The 16,463-nt window shown below is 39.9% G+C and overlaps 1 protein-coding gene across 9 annotated transcripts in view; it reads right to left on the reverse strand.

Annotated features, from left to right (window-relative positions):
* samd11 (sterile alpha motif domain containing 11) overlaps positions 1 to 16,463 on the reverse strand; it is a 105,439-nt gene that overhangs the window by 15,653 nt on the left and 73,323 nt on the right. For all 9 annotated transcript variants that reach the window (XM_024292349.2, XM_024292352.2, XM_024292350.2 and 6 more), the window contains 2 exons: positions 11,074 to 11,166; positions 6,116 to 6,280 (listed from right to left, as the gene is read on the reverse strand). In XM_024292349.2, the coding sequence (XP_024148117.1) occupies positions 6,116 to 6,280; positions 11,074 to 11,166 (258 nt within the window). The remainder of the gene's footprint in view (positions 1 to 6,115; positions 6,281 to 11,073; positions 11,167 to 16,463) is intronic.

The following is a 16,463-nucleotide window of genomic DNA, read 5'->3' on the forward strand; positions in this document are numbered from 1 at the left end:
CTGAGTGGGCGCCGGGGTGGGGAGGGAGAAGCGACAGATATTAATGCAGCCTAGCTCCGGTGTATCGATCTGTTTGCTGCGCCGTGCCGCAAGGGACTCGGCTGGCGGCAGACAGGTGTGTGTGTGTGTCTGTGTGTGTGTGTGTGGGTGTGTGCATGCAGAGAGTGGGGGCGGAGAGATAAGAGAGGGATCAGAGGGAAGTGAAGCCCCTGAGCACAAACACACAAACGCACACACAGTCTGCTGTGCACTTGTGACGGGATGGAACAGTTGACCTCTGAGTTTTCTGTGGTCATAATCCCACCTCACCAATTATTTTGTGTGACTGGCACTGTTAAAGCACTGCTTTTAGCAGTTTTTAATATGGCACCTACATAAAGTCTGGGGACCTCCAAGCAACAGATTAAAAAAGAATCAATGCTGCAGGCGTGAAGGCATCCTGACCACACTGCAGGATCTCTGCTAACTTTTGATTTTAGATCTTAAGAAAAACAGTCTGAGAGCTAAACCTGAAAAATAGGAGCAAACTAAGAAGCTAAATTACAGCCAATTTCAGAATACACATGCACACGCTCCCTTGTTGTTGCCATGGTGACTTATGAAGTTAGTGGTGTTGATTAATCTGCAGGAGTAATAGAGAATGAGCTTCGGCATAAGCTTTCGGTTAAACTGTTCCTTTGATTATTCAAGGGTGACTCCTGCTGCATTTCAGCTTGGCTGTGGCTTATGAGGTCTACGCACGTATTCTCAGACTGAGAAATGTACTATTGTGTTCTAAAGTTCTAAAGTTCCCTACACCTTACATGAGCTTTAGCTTAATTAATACTTGCAAAGTTAGTTTCTCAAAAAAAAAAGACAGAAAAAAAGAAGCAGATGGCAACTGACAATCAAATTACCCTGATGGCTAACTAGCTTAAGAAAAATATGAATTTTACTATTTATTTTACACCGGCAGAATCTTTAGTAACCTGAAACACAAAGTAACATAAATAAAATTGTGATTTTACTACTTAGTTGTACAATAAATTATCCTACATCCCCTCGATGGCCATTGATTTGGTTTTAAAAATACCCTAATTTAGAATCTATTTAAAAGTAAAAACATAAGTATTTTTTTTTTCATACCCAGAAATAAATTCAGGTATCAAAAGGTGTTAAAAGTTGTTGAGACAGTGCCTTTAAAAACCCACTCTGATCATCTTTTGACCCATTGTTAAATCATTCCCAAGATAAAAAAAATGTATAATTTTTAAGGACTTAGCTTCTGCAGAGTTGCAAGAGTTCATTAGAAATTCACCACTGTGATGTGGGCGGGACCAGCACAGAGCAACCCCGCCCCCTCTTCCCCATCTTGTATCAGAGCAGAGAGCTCGTGGTGTATTTTCTACATCACAAATATGCATTCTTTTCCTGATTCACAAGGATTTAAAACATAAATACTCAGAAATGCACATTTAGAGGTAATATTTCTTAATACATGGTCTCCATAAAAAATGGTTACAAGAACTTGCTAAAAACAGCAAAAACACAATTTTCCTCAAAGTTGGTCTTTAAAAGTCTGATTGTGTTTGATTAATACCACTAAGTCAAGCAAGAAGAGTTAAATCTCAAGATTTTAATTCTACTTGCATTCTTTAAAATCTCCTTTTTAAGTTTGTAACACTATTTATATGTATATAGCTAACATTTTTTAAGTATATGTAGGTCTTGTCTCAACCTGTGTTGTGAATTAAACTGTAAGAACTTGAACCAAAAAGTGTGAGCAGAATTTTTCAGGCAAATTTTCGAGTGTGCATTATTTATTCCAAAGACTGCTTTTAAAAACCCTTTAAGCTTTTCTAATCATTTTATCCCCTTTAGTTTCATGCATTTCTGCAGTTACTTTAGTCATTTATCCAGCTTGTGTTTGTAAATCTTCTCTGCAGACTGCACAAATAGTCTAAAAGCATAAATGCAGCATTAAGTTTTCATGACTTTAATTCCCAATTTTTTTTGTCCACAAAGAAGAAAAGTTTAAGTTGCACAAACAATAATCCCACACTTCCTACTTTTTTTGGTTAATTTGAGGTTCAGAAAGATTTGGCTTTTGCCTGCTTTTACTGTGCAATACTATGATTTCTGACAGAAACTATTACAGAAGTTGAGTCTAAATCCTTTCTAATAAGCTTCTTCAGTGTGAAATCTGAACCAAGACTCCGCTGATGCAACTTGGACAGCCATATAATAGATTTTTGTAAACTGGCATGTGCATAAAAGCAAACATCAATCTGCTGAAGTGCCTCACACAATAGAAGAATTAAGTATCTTTTTTGGGAAGATGCTTTTCTGAACCGCTGCAGAGGTTAGATGGGCCTGAAAAGTTCTGATGTTAGACGGAGTTTTCTGCAGGGTTGAGCTGAAAAGACTTTGTCTACAACTCCACATTTCTGCAGGAGACAAAACAAAACATGCCTCCCATCCAATCCCTCCTCTCACTTTCATCTGGATCTGTACCCCAATCTCTCATTTTCATTTCCCTCTCCCTTGCTCTCCTTTCATCATGTGAAGAGGGAGGGAAAGCCCTCTTGGCTATTTCTACAATCCTGCCATCCCTCCACTTCCACCCCCAACATCAGACTTTCCCCTCCACTCCTCTCCCAACTCATCTTTTGCCCATCAGGTTGACAGAGAGCCTCTCAAACAACACCTTGCACCTACACATTTCCAAACACACACACAGGGATCTCTTCACCCCTGCCTCTTTCACGCGCACACACTTTCATTTTCTGTGCCCTGCACTTCAAACACATGAAAGGATGCTCTGCAGGGACCAGGGCTAAAGGGAGAGTTGGCGGTGAGGAAAAGAGGGATGAGGGGAGGAGGGGGGGTGCAGAAGCAAGCTTGAGAGGGAGATGTATAGGAGAGATGATGGGGCCCAAGGGGGGGAGGAAGGAGGGGTCACAGGAGCCCCATTGGGGACTCGGTCCATGTCAAGGGGTTCTCGGTGAAGTGATTCATGTCGGCCTCTCAAGAGACAAAACAGCCGTTCCCCTTGTCCTTCCACCTTTATTGTCTTTTCCTGAGAGTGTCACTTTCTTAGAAAGCTCCACCTGTTAATTGGAGAATGGGAGGGGGTGGAGCTACATATAAATAAACCTCTAACAGTCTGAATGTGGGTGAAGCTTCTGCCATCCAAATTCACATACAAAAGATGTTTTGAACTATAAAAAAACTTTTTCTGGTGAATGTTGATTTATTTATTTTTAAACAATGAACCAAAAATGATTTTTGTGTTCTCAGCTTTTATAATGATCATTAGTTCTCATCACAGTATCAATTTCTCGTAACTATAAGTTTTACTGTCTCTTCACTTAAGTCTTAACCTCAGACCTGGGGTCTAAAGCTTCTGAACCACATGCAGCTCTTCCCTCCTCTGCATAGCCTTTTAATAATGACAGGTTAACGTGGCATTGAACAATAAAATAATTGTTAAAAAAATGAAAAGGAAACTTGTGTTGAAAAAAATAAATGCATAATTCAAGTCCAACTTACTTCTCTCAATTCTTTTAATTTCAGTGCCATCACACAACTCACCAGATCTTCCGGCAAATGAAATGCGCTCTCTATATACTGTATTAGCAATATGAAGCCCCATCCACAAGAGTTTGCCCATTTTTGTGTCATAACAGTGCCAGCTCTTAGGCATTGAAAGAATCAAGAGAAAGGGGACAAGGCAAGAATAAAATATTGTAAAAATAAAAAAGAGAAAAGTAACTGACTAAAAATGCTAAATAAGTTTGACTTGAAATGTATATTCATTTTATTGAATGTAATTTGTGGTGCAAAATGCAAGTCTGTCATTATTTTTTCAAATCTTTTCTTTTTTAATGCGAAGTGTTAGTTTCAAAGACCCACTCCAATGAATTTGTGTTTTTAGTGTTTTTAATATTTTCTTGTTGCATTTTCACAAAAGTAAAATACATTTTAACAAAACTGTGTCTCCGAGTATGTTTTTATTCAAATTATGATGGATCAGGAGCAGAGGAAAACATGTGTTTTGAAAAAAACTCAAGTTTGTGATGCAAAAACTGCTGTGGGCGGAGCCAAAGTCTCCCTTCTCCAATACAATTCTAAATCCTCCGCTTGTAGATGAATAGATTACAAAAGATAAACAAAGGCTTTTCAATTTTTGCCTAATCAGAGTTGAAAGAGCACTGGGAAAAAATTTGTAAAAGAAAAAATATAGGCTATAGAGGGAGTTGAACTTAAAGCTGACATTATAACGCCAGATCACTGGGGCTCTTTGGCTTTAAAGAAAAATTGCAAATAATTTGAGTTAACAGTGGCTTTGTAATTTGTAGTTTTTCATTTGTTTTAGTTTAGTGCATTCTGGAAGGATTTATTTTTGGACAAACCATGGTCTGGCTGAATACTTGATTCTGATTGGCTGCTGGGTGGGGATTAAAACGTGATAATCCACATTTACGATCATCATATATATTGTTTTTCTTAAGAAAGTCTTCTTTCGAAGTCGAGGTGAGCGTCAGCACAGCAGCACGTTGTCATGTTGCCATGACAACATGCCAAACCACATGTCAAATAGTCCGCTTTTTGTGAACAAAACAACCTAAATCAAACATAAAACAAGAATAAAGCCAATCAAAAATCAATTGAATATTCATTTTTTGTAAGTGACCATGGTGTAGTGCCCTTCAAAGTGTCCATTATCAGAAATGAACGCACTAGGCTTCCACGACATGCGCTAATTTCTGATAATGCACACTTTGTCGAGCATTATCAATTACACACGCTTAAAGCACATATTCCAGTCTTCTGCTGCTGATTAGTTTATGTTCAGATGCAAATTTTTTAAAGTATAATTGCACCTACATGTAGTCCTATAGATGTTTTTATACTGAAGTCATGTCCATTTGTTATAGAAAAAAAAGAAGAAAATAAGTCATAAAAAGCAGCATTTTATTTTAAAAGAAACGTTTATGTGCTGCTTTCAAAAATAAACTAAATTAATGCTGTTATTTATGGAAAAATATATCAAAGCTATGATTCAATTATTGTAAACATTTCAATGCTATATTTTAATAGCCACAAAAACATAATAATAAAGTGTATTTTTCTAAAATATGAAGTGGGACTTTGCAGATTTCGCTGGTCAGTAAGAAACTGAACCGAAATGCTCTCATAGTGTTAAAGGTTGGGGTAAGACGAGGACCTCAAAACAAAAGAATGAAATAGAAATTATCAAAAAATGTGAAGTGAAAAGAGAGAAATAGTGTCTATTTTAGTTTTTATGCAGAGTCAAACCTGAAAAGTTCTGAGAAAGATTAATTGATCTGATTGAGTATTTGAGTATTTATATACATCCAACCTCTATATTTGTAGCCATCAAATAACATAATTCATACTAAAAAAAGAAAAAGAAACAGCTCAAACATAGTTTTAGTCAAGACACTTGAATACGACCCACCAAAAATATGAGAAAAATCAACATTTAAACACTTATAAACAGAACAGTTTTAATCATCATACATATTCATGCAGCTATAGGATTCTCAAACTAAACCCACTGATTGCTATGTCAGTAAAAACTGCATAAACGTGCAACATGTTCACTGTTTCCAAGGTGCGGGCAGATTGCGAGTGTCGGCAGGCAGCCAATGAGAGCCCCCGTATCAATCACAGAGTTGATGCCTGTGAAGGTTTCTGGGTGTGGAAGAATCAGGGTGGCCAGAAATCACCCCGAGTAACACTTGACACCGGGTGCTCTAAATAGAAATGTCAGCTGTCTACACGGCTGGGGCTTTGCCGTGGCAGCAGCGTGGCACACCTAAACACGCCACTCTGAGCACAGTGCTACGCTCCGGGGGTACAAAGCAGCAGCACACCTTTGTGACAGGTGAAGGAAAGGTCTTATTCGCTTGCTTTTTGAGAGGAGTCGCTCAAAGGCTTCAATTAGGAACTATTCTAATTAATAATACATTTCTCAGCATCTATTAAAAAATAAATAAAGACTGCATGTAGACGTGCTTTTGTCAGGTTGCACCAAAAAGGATTTTATATTTAAAATCATGGCAATAAAAGGAAAACTTGAGCCCAGCTTTGAAGTGTAAAGACTGACCGTGGCCATGCAGACCCATGCTGCTCGCCAACTGGTAGAGGCGCTGCTGCTGCTCCTCGTAGGACCCAGGCTCGCTGAGCGCAGACATCATCCGCCTGTAATGCTCCTCAGGGCTCATGTGGCTGTGCGTCCCACCTGCCTCCCCCACCGGGCTCTCGGAGTTTTCTGTAAAATTGAAAAATGTTTGAGCGTCTGTTCCACTAAAAACACTTCCTTTTAAGTTACTCAATAAAATAAAACACAGTTAAATTCACACTTTTTTAAAATTACACAACATGCATAAAACACAAGTGAATAGGATGTACTTTTGGATGTGTTAACTATGTTTTGAGTAATTTAAAGCAAGATTTGAAGGAGGAATAAAGAATTTCTAAATGATTTTTCAGGTCCAGAGAGGTTCTTTAAAGAAGGGAAAGGCAGTACAAACATCCTGCCATCAGAAAAAACTAATTAAACTGTGACAGGAAATCCAGACGTAATGGGAGCCAATGACTGCTGGGATTTTTTGGCAATAAATTTAATTTTACCATTTAAATGAGACATCTGGTATTTTGACTAAGTTCATTCTAAGATCAGAAGTTCCAAGATGATCCTGCACCTTGGTCGTGAAAAACCACATTAAACAAGAGACTGGAGCATGCAGCTAAAAGCAACAAGTCTACATGTGATTTGTGCAAAAAGGTATTTTGCTGCCATGTTCTAATCATCTTCAAAGGAGAGCTCTTTCAGTTGGTCACTTCTGCAGCAGGAGACCAGGACTAAAAAAGCACTAAGACACATTTTACCCTCCAAAATGGTCCTCATCTGGGAGGGTTGTAATTTTGAACGTCTCTATGATTTTGTGTTGGAGTTTGCAGCTGTAAACATTTCTGATTATTCAATCGTTCTTTTTTTAAATAAAGGGGGGGAAATCTGTGTCAAAATGAAACCTAAAGGCACAATCATAATGATTAATGAGACTGGCTGAGTTAAGAAGCATTTCACTAAGCTTTCATTTTCACACAATCACTTTAAAATTAATTATACAGTACTTTAATATTAATAACATATTTAAAAAGAAGAAAAGAAAAAGTACGTTTGTATTATTTTTTGATTCTGTTAAAGTTCACCTGTTCTAAGTTGGGGGAAAAAAGAAACTCATCTTAACAAAAATTAGAAAAAAATCAAAAACTATGAAGTTTTAACAAAATGTGCTGCTAAAATGCTGCTATGTGCAGCTTCTTTTTGATGGATTGAATTCGTTTTATCATTTTCAGCAGTGTTGTCCCAGAGAACAGAAGAGTCTATCATTACCAAACAGTGAGGGTGGGGTGATGAACAAGCAGTTTTCCATTCACTTTTATTTTCTGGACTAATGGCTGTTTACAGAAAACCATGGTCTAGTCAGTCGGCCTCAGAGATAACCAGCTCTTAGGTTAAGTCCACCAGGTTGGTGCCTTTAAGACTTGGGATCAGAAACAAAGTATTATTAGTAAAGCTGCTATATGGAGTCCAGCTCTGAGAGATAAATTCCTCATAAATAAATAATAATAATTAAAAAAAAAAAAAAAAATCACACATCAATGTTGAGCTGTAAAATACACAATTTAACCACAGATTTTCTGATTGGCATGTGATTCCTCAGTCTCCCAAGATGAACGCTTCCTACCCCCCAATTTTTAATTATCAGCCGCTCTGCATGTTCGCAACTCAACGCCAGTCTTTGCTGAATTTGACCAACCGGCGAGTCGTGATTGAAAGGAGGTGCTTGTGCCTTTGCGTAGTTCAGCATGGCTGCAGAGCCTTACCTGCCGCATGGAGGACACCCACTGGTGCTTTTAATTATATTCAACTACGTGTTAATTTCATCTTCAACACATCAGTTCTCTTCTTTTCATTCTCAGCGTAATCAGCCAACTTCCATCTTTTAGCACAAATGCATCTGACATTTCATTTATAGCTCAATATTCTAGTATTAGAGACCCACTCCAATGAAAACCGTGCTTTTAATGTGATTGTAGCGTTTGTCTCATGACATGATGGATATAAAATAGTTTAATATTAAAACCTGGTTTCTGCACATTTATTTATTCAGATTGGGATGAATCGGGAACAAATGAAAAATATTTTGTTTAAAAAAGCTTTCTTTTTTGTGATGCAGAAACTGAAAGGGGCGGGCCGAAATCTCCCTCCACGCCATTCTGATTCATCCACTTGCGGACAAACGGATCCATGTATGTCTTTATTTTTTACGGCCAAGCTGGTCTCTGGCTCAAAAATGTACAACTCCGATATTGCTCGCCATTCTTGTTGAACCGCTAATGTTAGCTAGAAGTTGTAAGAGGCTATAAGATATGTAAACAAAGGGATTATGGGATATCAGCTGAGGCTTGCTTTCACCCACAACTCAGAGGTGACTTTTTTTTTCTTAATTTTCCCAAAAAACAGTATAATCATAAGTATGATCATAATAAAAAAAAAATCCAACAGACAAAATATGACTTTAAACAAATAGGAGATTTATTTTTTGTCCTTCATTTAGTTTTAAGGAGAATTTTTTGGTTTTTTTAAGTAACATTTTAGGAAGGTTGTTTAACAGGAAATTAAGTAGGTAAGCTCACATTAGAGTGAATGCTCTCTTTGACCTGAAGCTTTTATAAAATTTGAACCAAAACTAAGAAATTGCTCAAAAAAGGTCTGGCTAAATAGAAACTTCTTGGCGAGAAGCTGCACACTTAAAGCACAACCTGGATCCAACCATAGCATCACGACTCTTCCAACACCAAGCACACAACTGTGTGAAAAACCGCCACGTTTCGACTAAAAATAAAAAAAGTGAACACAATCCAAAAGCATATGCAGTTCCCCACGCTGTGTGAATGATGAGGCGTATGATATCTATCTAGCTGTCAGTTCTCGTGCTTAATCTCTCTCTGACCTCCCTCCTCCCCTTTCTGTCAATAGTAACATGATCTAAGGTAAGGGTGGCGGGGGATAGACGGGGAGGTGATTCAGGAGTTAGAAGAAAGAGACAGAGGATGAGGTGGAGGAGGGAGAAGCGGAGGAAAGCAAGGGTTATTTTAACCACCCTCCTCCTTTTTGAAACCTGAGTCTGGCCCCGGGCAGGCGAGCAGAAGTGGCGCTGAGCAGCGAAGGTGGGGTGGAGGTGGCGAGGGAAGGAGCAAACACACATCCCTGTCTCCGCTGCCGAGCTCCTTCTAATCCACCCAGGGTTTCCAAAGTGTTTGTTTGTATGTGTCTGTGCCTGTCGAAAGTTTTCTGCTCTCTAAACACAGCAGCCAGTGCAGTCTTAGCAGCTAAAAGGAAAACACACATCATTTGCACGGCAGCATCCAATCTACCTGGCTCCATCCATGCACCACTCTTCCCAGGCTCTGTTCAGTCTGCTTCTCTACCTGCATCAGTCATTAAGGGATAGTTGCTGTCGCCAGCCTTCAGGCAGGGAGATGTAAGCAGCACAGATGACACAAATTCAAGCAGACATACAGGTGCAGCGTCGGGCTTTAGGTGTGGACAGAGCTCAAGGTTAAGACAAAGGATCAGCAATGTTTTGAAATGGCTTAAATGTATTTCTGTCAGGAGCAGACTTCACGCGCACGGAAACACACACACAACCTTCTCTGCAAATATGCAAATAAAGTATAGTTGGAGCTTTTTTGATGTAAAAACAAGGAACCAAAGCATACTTTGGAGTCTGAAAGGAACAAAACCCCCAAAATAAAACCACTTAAGAAGGAAGCTCATGCTGAGTGGGCACACCAACTTGTAAACACAAACACTTTTTCTCTCTTAACCAAAACAGATCTGGGCATCTTTCAGAGTATTCTGTATCCAGTCCGGAAAAGTCTGTAGGTCCAGACAGAGTTCATTTCCTTTGGTACGGATAAGTCCTGAACCTTGAGTTTGGTCTGTATTCAAACTGATGTCAACCAGACATTTTTGTTTTGAATAAACCATTTTACTTGGTACCTACAGTGGAGGGATGCTGCAAGGCAGTACTGAGGCCTATGGTCCTTGTCTCCTCAGTACTGATAAGTGTTTATGACATATAGATTGTCGGGAAAACAGTGCAAGAAGCAATGTGAATCACGTTAACAGTTGTTTTAATGAGCCTGCATTCATCCGACCACGTTACAATGAATTATTGTGTCTCGTCATTGCTATGCTACTCTGTTTACATCCCGTAATTCCTCACAAAAATTTGAAGGAAATGCAACTATCACAGCACGGCTCTCCCTGAATGTGTCAGATTACTGGAGGTGTGTGAGGTTGGGCACAGGTGGATGTGTGGTGAGCTGCTGTGGGTTCTGACTCCTGCAATGCAACAGTCAAACATTCCTCCTCCTGGAGTCCACAAGGACAGAGTCTGCCGCCCAAAGCAGGGCGCCTGTTTCACACCCAGACATGAATAATACACGCCGGCATCATGACTGCACATAAGAGACGCTTTGTTTTGACAGCTTGTGTTTCTAATTTTTTTTCCTTTCGGACAGGAAGGTCACTCAATTCATAGTAGTATATGTTCATTGAAAAACATATACATCAAACCAAGTAATTCACACATAAAAACAAAAGTTGTGCAAATACTGTGCACAAGAAATTCAGATTTTTTTATTTTGCTTTAAACTGCTTTTTGTGTAGCATCTACTTTTTGACAACCGAAAGGCAGAAAACAATAAAAAAAAGATAACATGGAAACTAAAGCGTCTTCCTGCATGTCCTCCTACATGTTTATATCTTCCTAAAACGGGGGCTGAACCAGTCAGCATGCAGCTGTTCCTTCAAGCTTCTATTAATCTTCAGTTGTTCATCAATCTTTTTCATCAACAGGTTTATGAGGATGTGTCTTACTTTTGTCCTAATTCCACGTTTTCTCCTTCCAGTTGATTAACTACTATTTTCCACCCTTTAATTTCAGAAATGCAGCAAACAAACGTGCAGACAAATCAAAGCCCTACCTTTTGGAGATGCACTGCGTGGTTTCTTGCTGTCAGTGGGACACTCGCTGCTGGTGTTTGGAGAGAAACTCCTCCTTTTGCCTAGAAGGTCATCTGTAAATGCACACCCACAAGGAAGAGGGAGTCAGAAAAAAAACCCACAACAACAACAAAGTGATGACACGGAGTTGGCATCTCTGGTCTGGGTGTACCTGCATACATGGCAGCTTCTTTGGAAATGCAAAGGAGAAAGTGATAGGCAGAGAGAAAAACAAACAGAGCAGATGAAGGAAGCTACAGGCATCTGGAGATGTGCCTGTTCTGTCAGTGATGAGGAGGAAGCCTGTATCGCTGTGGATGACAGATCTGCCCAAATAATTCACACGTCTTAGCCTGTTTGGGGCACGGAGACGAGGCTTTGTTGCCTGTAACGTCTCTATCTCAGCAGTCTGTCGTCAAATGTTATCATTTTTTCCTTGTGCTAAGCTAAAGTGCATCTCTGAATCTCTCTTTTCTGCACGAGAAGTTTTTTTTTTTTTATCAGCTGACATTTGGCGTCACTGTTTTTTTTTTTGTAAACACCAATTCCTCCATCTGTTTCTCCTCCCTCAACGTTCATCTAAATTTGTCTGTGCTCTTCTCCCGACTGTAGGTTCCCTCCTCTCCTCCCCAAAACACATTCTTTTTCCTCCCTGTTGTCCCCAGGCCTCCAACTCTGCTACCAAAGAGGGGCATCTAGTGTACAATTACAGAACCCCCCGCTGTGATCTCCTCCTCTCCTTCCCTCTCATCTCTCTCTTCCTTCCCGCCCCATCACCTCACCTCCACCCCTTCAAACACGCCTCGAATCAATACAGGCCTAATCAGGGGCGGGTGGGGATGCAGAGTGCACCGCGCAGCATCCGCAGCAGGAAGGAAAAAGCAGTTTGTCACTGCTCCGTCTGCTTCACCTTATTTCTGTGTCACGCACCTCTGATTTTCTCCAACCCCTCCGTCTCTAACTGCACACAAACAGCCACGCCGCAAGAGCAACCGCTCCTCTTCCTCCTTACCTCTCTCGTTGCTTATTTTTAGGGATGAGGGGGTTCAAGGAGGGGTGTTGTTCCACCCTCAAGGTTCTATTCTCACCCCCTCAACAAGGCAATTTTTCATCATTTTCACAGTGTGTGTAAACAGCAAAACAAAACAAGGTGGAAAAGGGATTTTAAAACACAGTTTGGTCAAAATCTCAAAAAAGTTATTGGTGCCCAGATTCAGTTTCTGCCCTTTAAAGTTTAATCTGTCCCTGATTGACATTTTGGCAGACATTCCCTCTTGCATTTAAAATGAAATGTACAGACTAGGTTTTTAGGTAGAGATATTATAGCAAAATGGAGTTAGATGAGTCATGTTTAAAACAGACTAAAATCAAAGCATGATAATAGTGTGTCTCTGTCTCTTCGCTAGGAGGAAGTAAACAATTAACTTGATTAAAAAATAATAAAGTCTCTTCACTGTGGTTTGCAAAAATCCTTCTTATAGCTGGAAGATCTTTGTTTAGCCTTATAATTAATATATGTCCCTGTTCTTTATTTTATAGTTTTGTCTCATGGCAAACTGGGGGCTTGTCCGGGATCCTCTGCAGCTTTGAAACCCAAAACGGAATGTTACATTAAAGCTCTAGGCTGTTTCCCTTTATTTGGCTTCAGTGCATGTTTTTGCAGTGGAACTGCTTTAGTGAAGGATATTACGTATACTTGTATATAACATTGGAAGGCTCAAAGCTCTTTTGCAGTCCTTTAGCCTTGTCAGTGGACCTGTCAGTAGTTTAGAGTTTGTTAGTTCACATCTCACACTAAGAATGCAAAATGACAAAGTTGGTAATATCCCCGTATGAGGATGTAGCACAGGCATAATAAGAACTCTAGGGACTTTGACGGAAGGTAGTTATGCAAGGTCAGCACTCCAATTTTTTTGCATTCAGATGGTATGGTTCAGTGTTCGTAATAGATGGCAATTTATCTAAATAATGATCCTTGACATCCTTGCTGAGGTTGGCTAAGCATAATATCTTTTCCGCTTGCTTCCGTTTCTCGAGGTGGAGGATTTAAGAGTTTGAACGACTTACTTAAAGTCATTTTACTGTACATTTGTTTAGCAACATTTTCCCAGACATGAATCCTTGGTGAGACCTCAAATAAAAAGTCTGTAAGAAGATACAGGGAGGGACAAAAAAATAGAGAATTTTAGGTGAGGATTTTTGTTGCGGTACCAAAAAAAGCTCAGGTGCTTGTGAGAAGATGACTGCGCAAGCAAGAAAAGGGACAAAGGAAGGAGGTTCACTAATAATAGAGGTGTTTGATGTTGCCTTTCAGGTCCTGAGGAGATACACTTCCTATACAATTCACAAGATACAGAGGTGGGTGGAAAGGGGACTCCTAATGGTGCACACGCACACTAAATGGTTTTCACAAACTCTATTTTCATGGCCTCGTACTCTGTTTTCCTCCTCATTTTAGACTACGTCCAATATGTTTTCACAAAAAAAAAATTCATAGATGGTCTCTGTCTATCCTATTAGCGAACCCCCCATTAGTTAACCCTCTTTTCTACCAAACACGCACACACCCAGAGCCTCTCATGATCAAACACACACACTCAAGCTGTCTCTTGAGCCGACCTCGCTCAAGACACCGCGTCTCCTGAGCGAGTGCCTGAGGGCCCGAGATTTGAGGGCGGAAAGCTTTTAAAGCCAATTAAATAGGGTTTCTTAGAGGACGGGCACTCCCTTTTAATGCCTAACCGTGAGCTTTGCCAGCGTCTCTAAAAACCCCTTACCCCCACTAACACTGCTGTCAACCCCAGGCCTTTTCTATCACCTGCTTGTTCATTTTTCTGAAAAAAATATTTGGAGAGCCAGTTTTGTTTAAGATTAAAGCTTGATTTTGTTTTCAACTGTCATAATAGTAGTTTATTAGGACCAAAACGCTCCTACTTCTATGACATACCCAAATGTTAGGACTGTTCTTAGCACTGGTTCAAGATTTTCCTGTGGTTTTTCCTGCTGGTAACACTATGCCAAATCATAGGCACTATTGCATTCTTCGTTTTTTTATTTGTTTTACTTTTATTCGTCCACCTCTTCCTCAAACTTCCTTCTTTCTTCCCATCCCATAGAACGGGCTGACAGCTTAGACAGCCAGTCCTCTTAATTCCTCTCCTACTTCGTTAATCTGTCATCTTTATCAGGCCGGCGGAGTGGGAGGGGGGCTGGGTGCATGGAGAGAGGGGCTGAGGGGCGGAGGCGTGACAGGTGGGGACGTGGGGGGCGCCGGCAGCTGCAGCCCCCCGATCAATCTCCACATTACAGCTGACAGAATGGTGCTAATAACTTATTGATCCCCCCCTCCGTGCGCCGGGGCCTCCGCCGGCCCTGAAAGCCCCGCCATTGATTGGCTTACGGGCCGATGCAGCTGGGAAAAGGAAGGGGAGGGTGGCGGAGGAAGGGATGGATGGGGATGCATGCTGGAGTTTGGGCGAGAGGCGCTTCTGATAATGCTGAGAGCAGGATGAGCCAAAACCTGCAAATGAAAAAGTGACTCCATGCCTGTTTTATTGAAACAGAAAGGAAGAGACGTGACGCTTCAATCAGCAGAAACCATTTCTTAATTGCAGTACTTCCTGTGATCTGACAGGATTCACCTTGAGCACAGTTCCACCAGCATCTGTCCCACAAAACTCAGTCATTATTCAAAGACTTTCTTTTTTTTTAACATAGAGAGTTGAAAAGCAGAGCTGTTGATTCATATTTAGTTTCGCTGCCCTGAAGTCCTTCTGGTCTAAAGTATTACATTGGATTTTAAAGTTAATGAATATAAATCTCCCTCTGTCCAGTTGAGGGCTCTTTGGCCAAAGAGACTGCACAACCGTCCCAGTGAAACAGCAGTATCATCCATCCTGGACCACAAAATGACAATTCTGCAATTTACCAAAATTAAAAACTGATCCAATTCAATAATTAAAGACATTGAATATAACTCTGTCATTTGCTTTATTGTAAACTTGGTTTTATATTTTCGTTAGAATTATGTAAACCAGTAAGAATTAAATTAATGAAATGAAAATCTTGTTCCTGCTTTTTTCACAGTTCTATTTTGATATATGAAAGACTAGGTGTCAAATAATTCAGACTGGGAACACACCGCAAATATTAATGTCTTCTCCATAGTCAATTTTCTAACAGTTGGTACTTTAGTGTTTGAAAAAGACGCTACCCACGTATAACTACCAAATCCAAGGCCCTATTGGTTAAAGTTCAAATGGTTTAACTTTCAACACACTTTCAATTGCCGTGCATTTTGCTCTTAGAGCCCAAAAATTGACTTAAAAACATACTTAGCTTGGGTGAATGCAAAAGTTTTGAATGTGGAAACCCAAAATGTGCATATACAGGTATGTGTTTTTTCATTGGAAGTGGTCACTGGAACACAGCCCAGTGGGAACGTACCATTAGAGAGCTAATATCATATCACAGCCTTTGCTTTGGTGAACAATTTCCCTTGTATGCTAATGCAGCTAAATCTTCTAGGGCTCGTCATACAACGGTATTTTCAGGACTACAAGCCCATTTCATTTATTTTTTCATAGTTGGGCGAGGGCTGCGACTTAAACTCAGGAGCGACTTATTTGTGTTTTTTTTTTTTTACATTAATATGCTTAAATATTTGCTTTCCCAATAACAACCTATTGCTCTTTAGCAGCCGTTTCCCACTAACAACCACTAGAGGGCACTGGAGGTGTGTGAATCAGTATTTGATAAAGAAGAAGTGTCGTCAAAACAAGCATGGAATCTGATAGTTTTTCTCTTAAACTTGATATATTTTTTTATTTCCATTGAGATATTATCATTTTAGTTTTTTTTTCCTTCCCTGATCTACTGCGGGACAGCAAGTCATCAAACTAGCCTATAGAAAGACGGGAAAACAGCTAGAAGTATTGTAGGTAACAATACCCGTAAGAAGAAAAAAAGATCTCATGAACCCAGACAATGTGACATGTCATTACTAATGCTTTTATAGAGCTTTTCAAAATAAACTTCGTCTCTCAACGTCTTCCATGAATTGTAAATGAAATATACAGTTAATCCTTCCTAGTAAAGATGAGGCTAAAAACTTGACGGTAGCTAGTCTAGTTCATGAACACATTTTTGAACAAGCACTGAGCATCAAATTTGACACGTGTCAAAAGAGGCAGCAGACGCGAATTTGATGTGTATCAAAAAAGAGGCATGGACGCAAATTTGACGCCACCGGAAATGGTGGATTTGTTAAGAGGGACCGCACTTTTCTCCCAAAAGTGTGTCTTATACTTTAATTCTGGTAAGCATGTTATGTATTTGTTTTTTTAAAGCATTTTTTTGTCTCCGCTGCGAC

The sequence above is a fragment of the Oryzias melastigma genome, linkage group LG7 (genome assembly GCF_002922805.2).
Source record: "Oryzias melastigma strain HK-1 linkage group LG7, ASM292280v2, whole genome shotgun sequence".
In the NCBI taxonomy this organism is placed as follows: domain Eukaryota; kingdom Metazoa; phylum Chordata; class Actinopteri; order Beloniformes; family Adrianichthyidae; genus Oryzias; species Oryzias melastigma.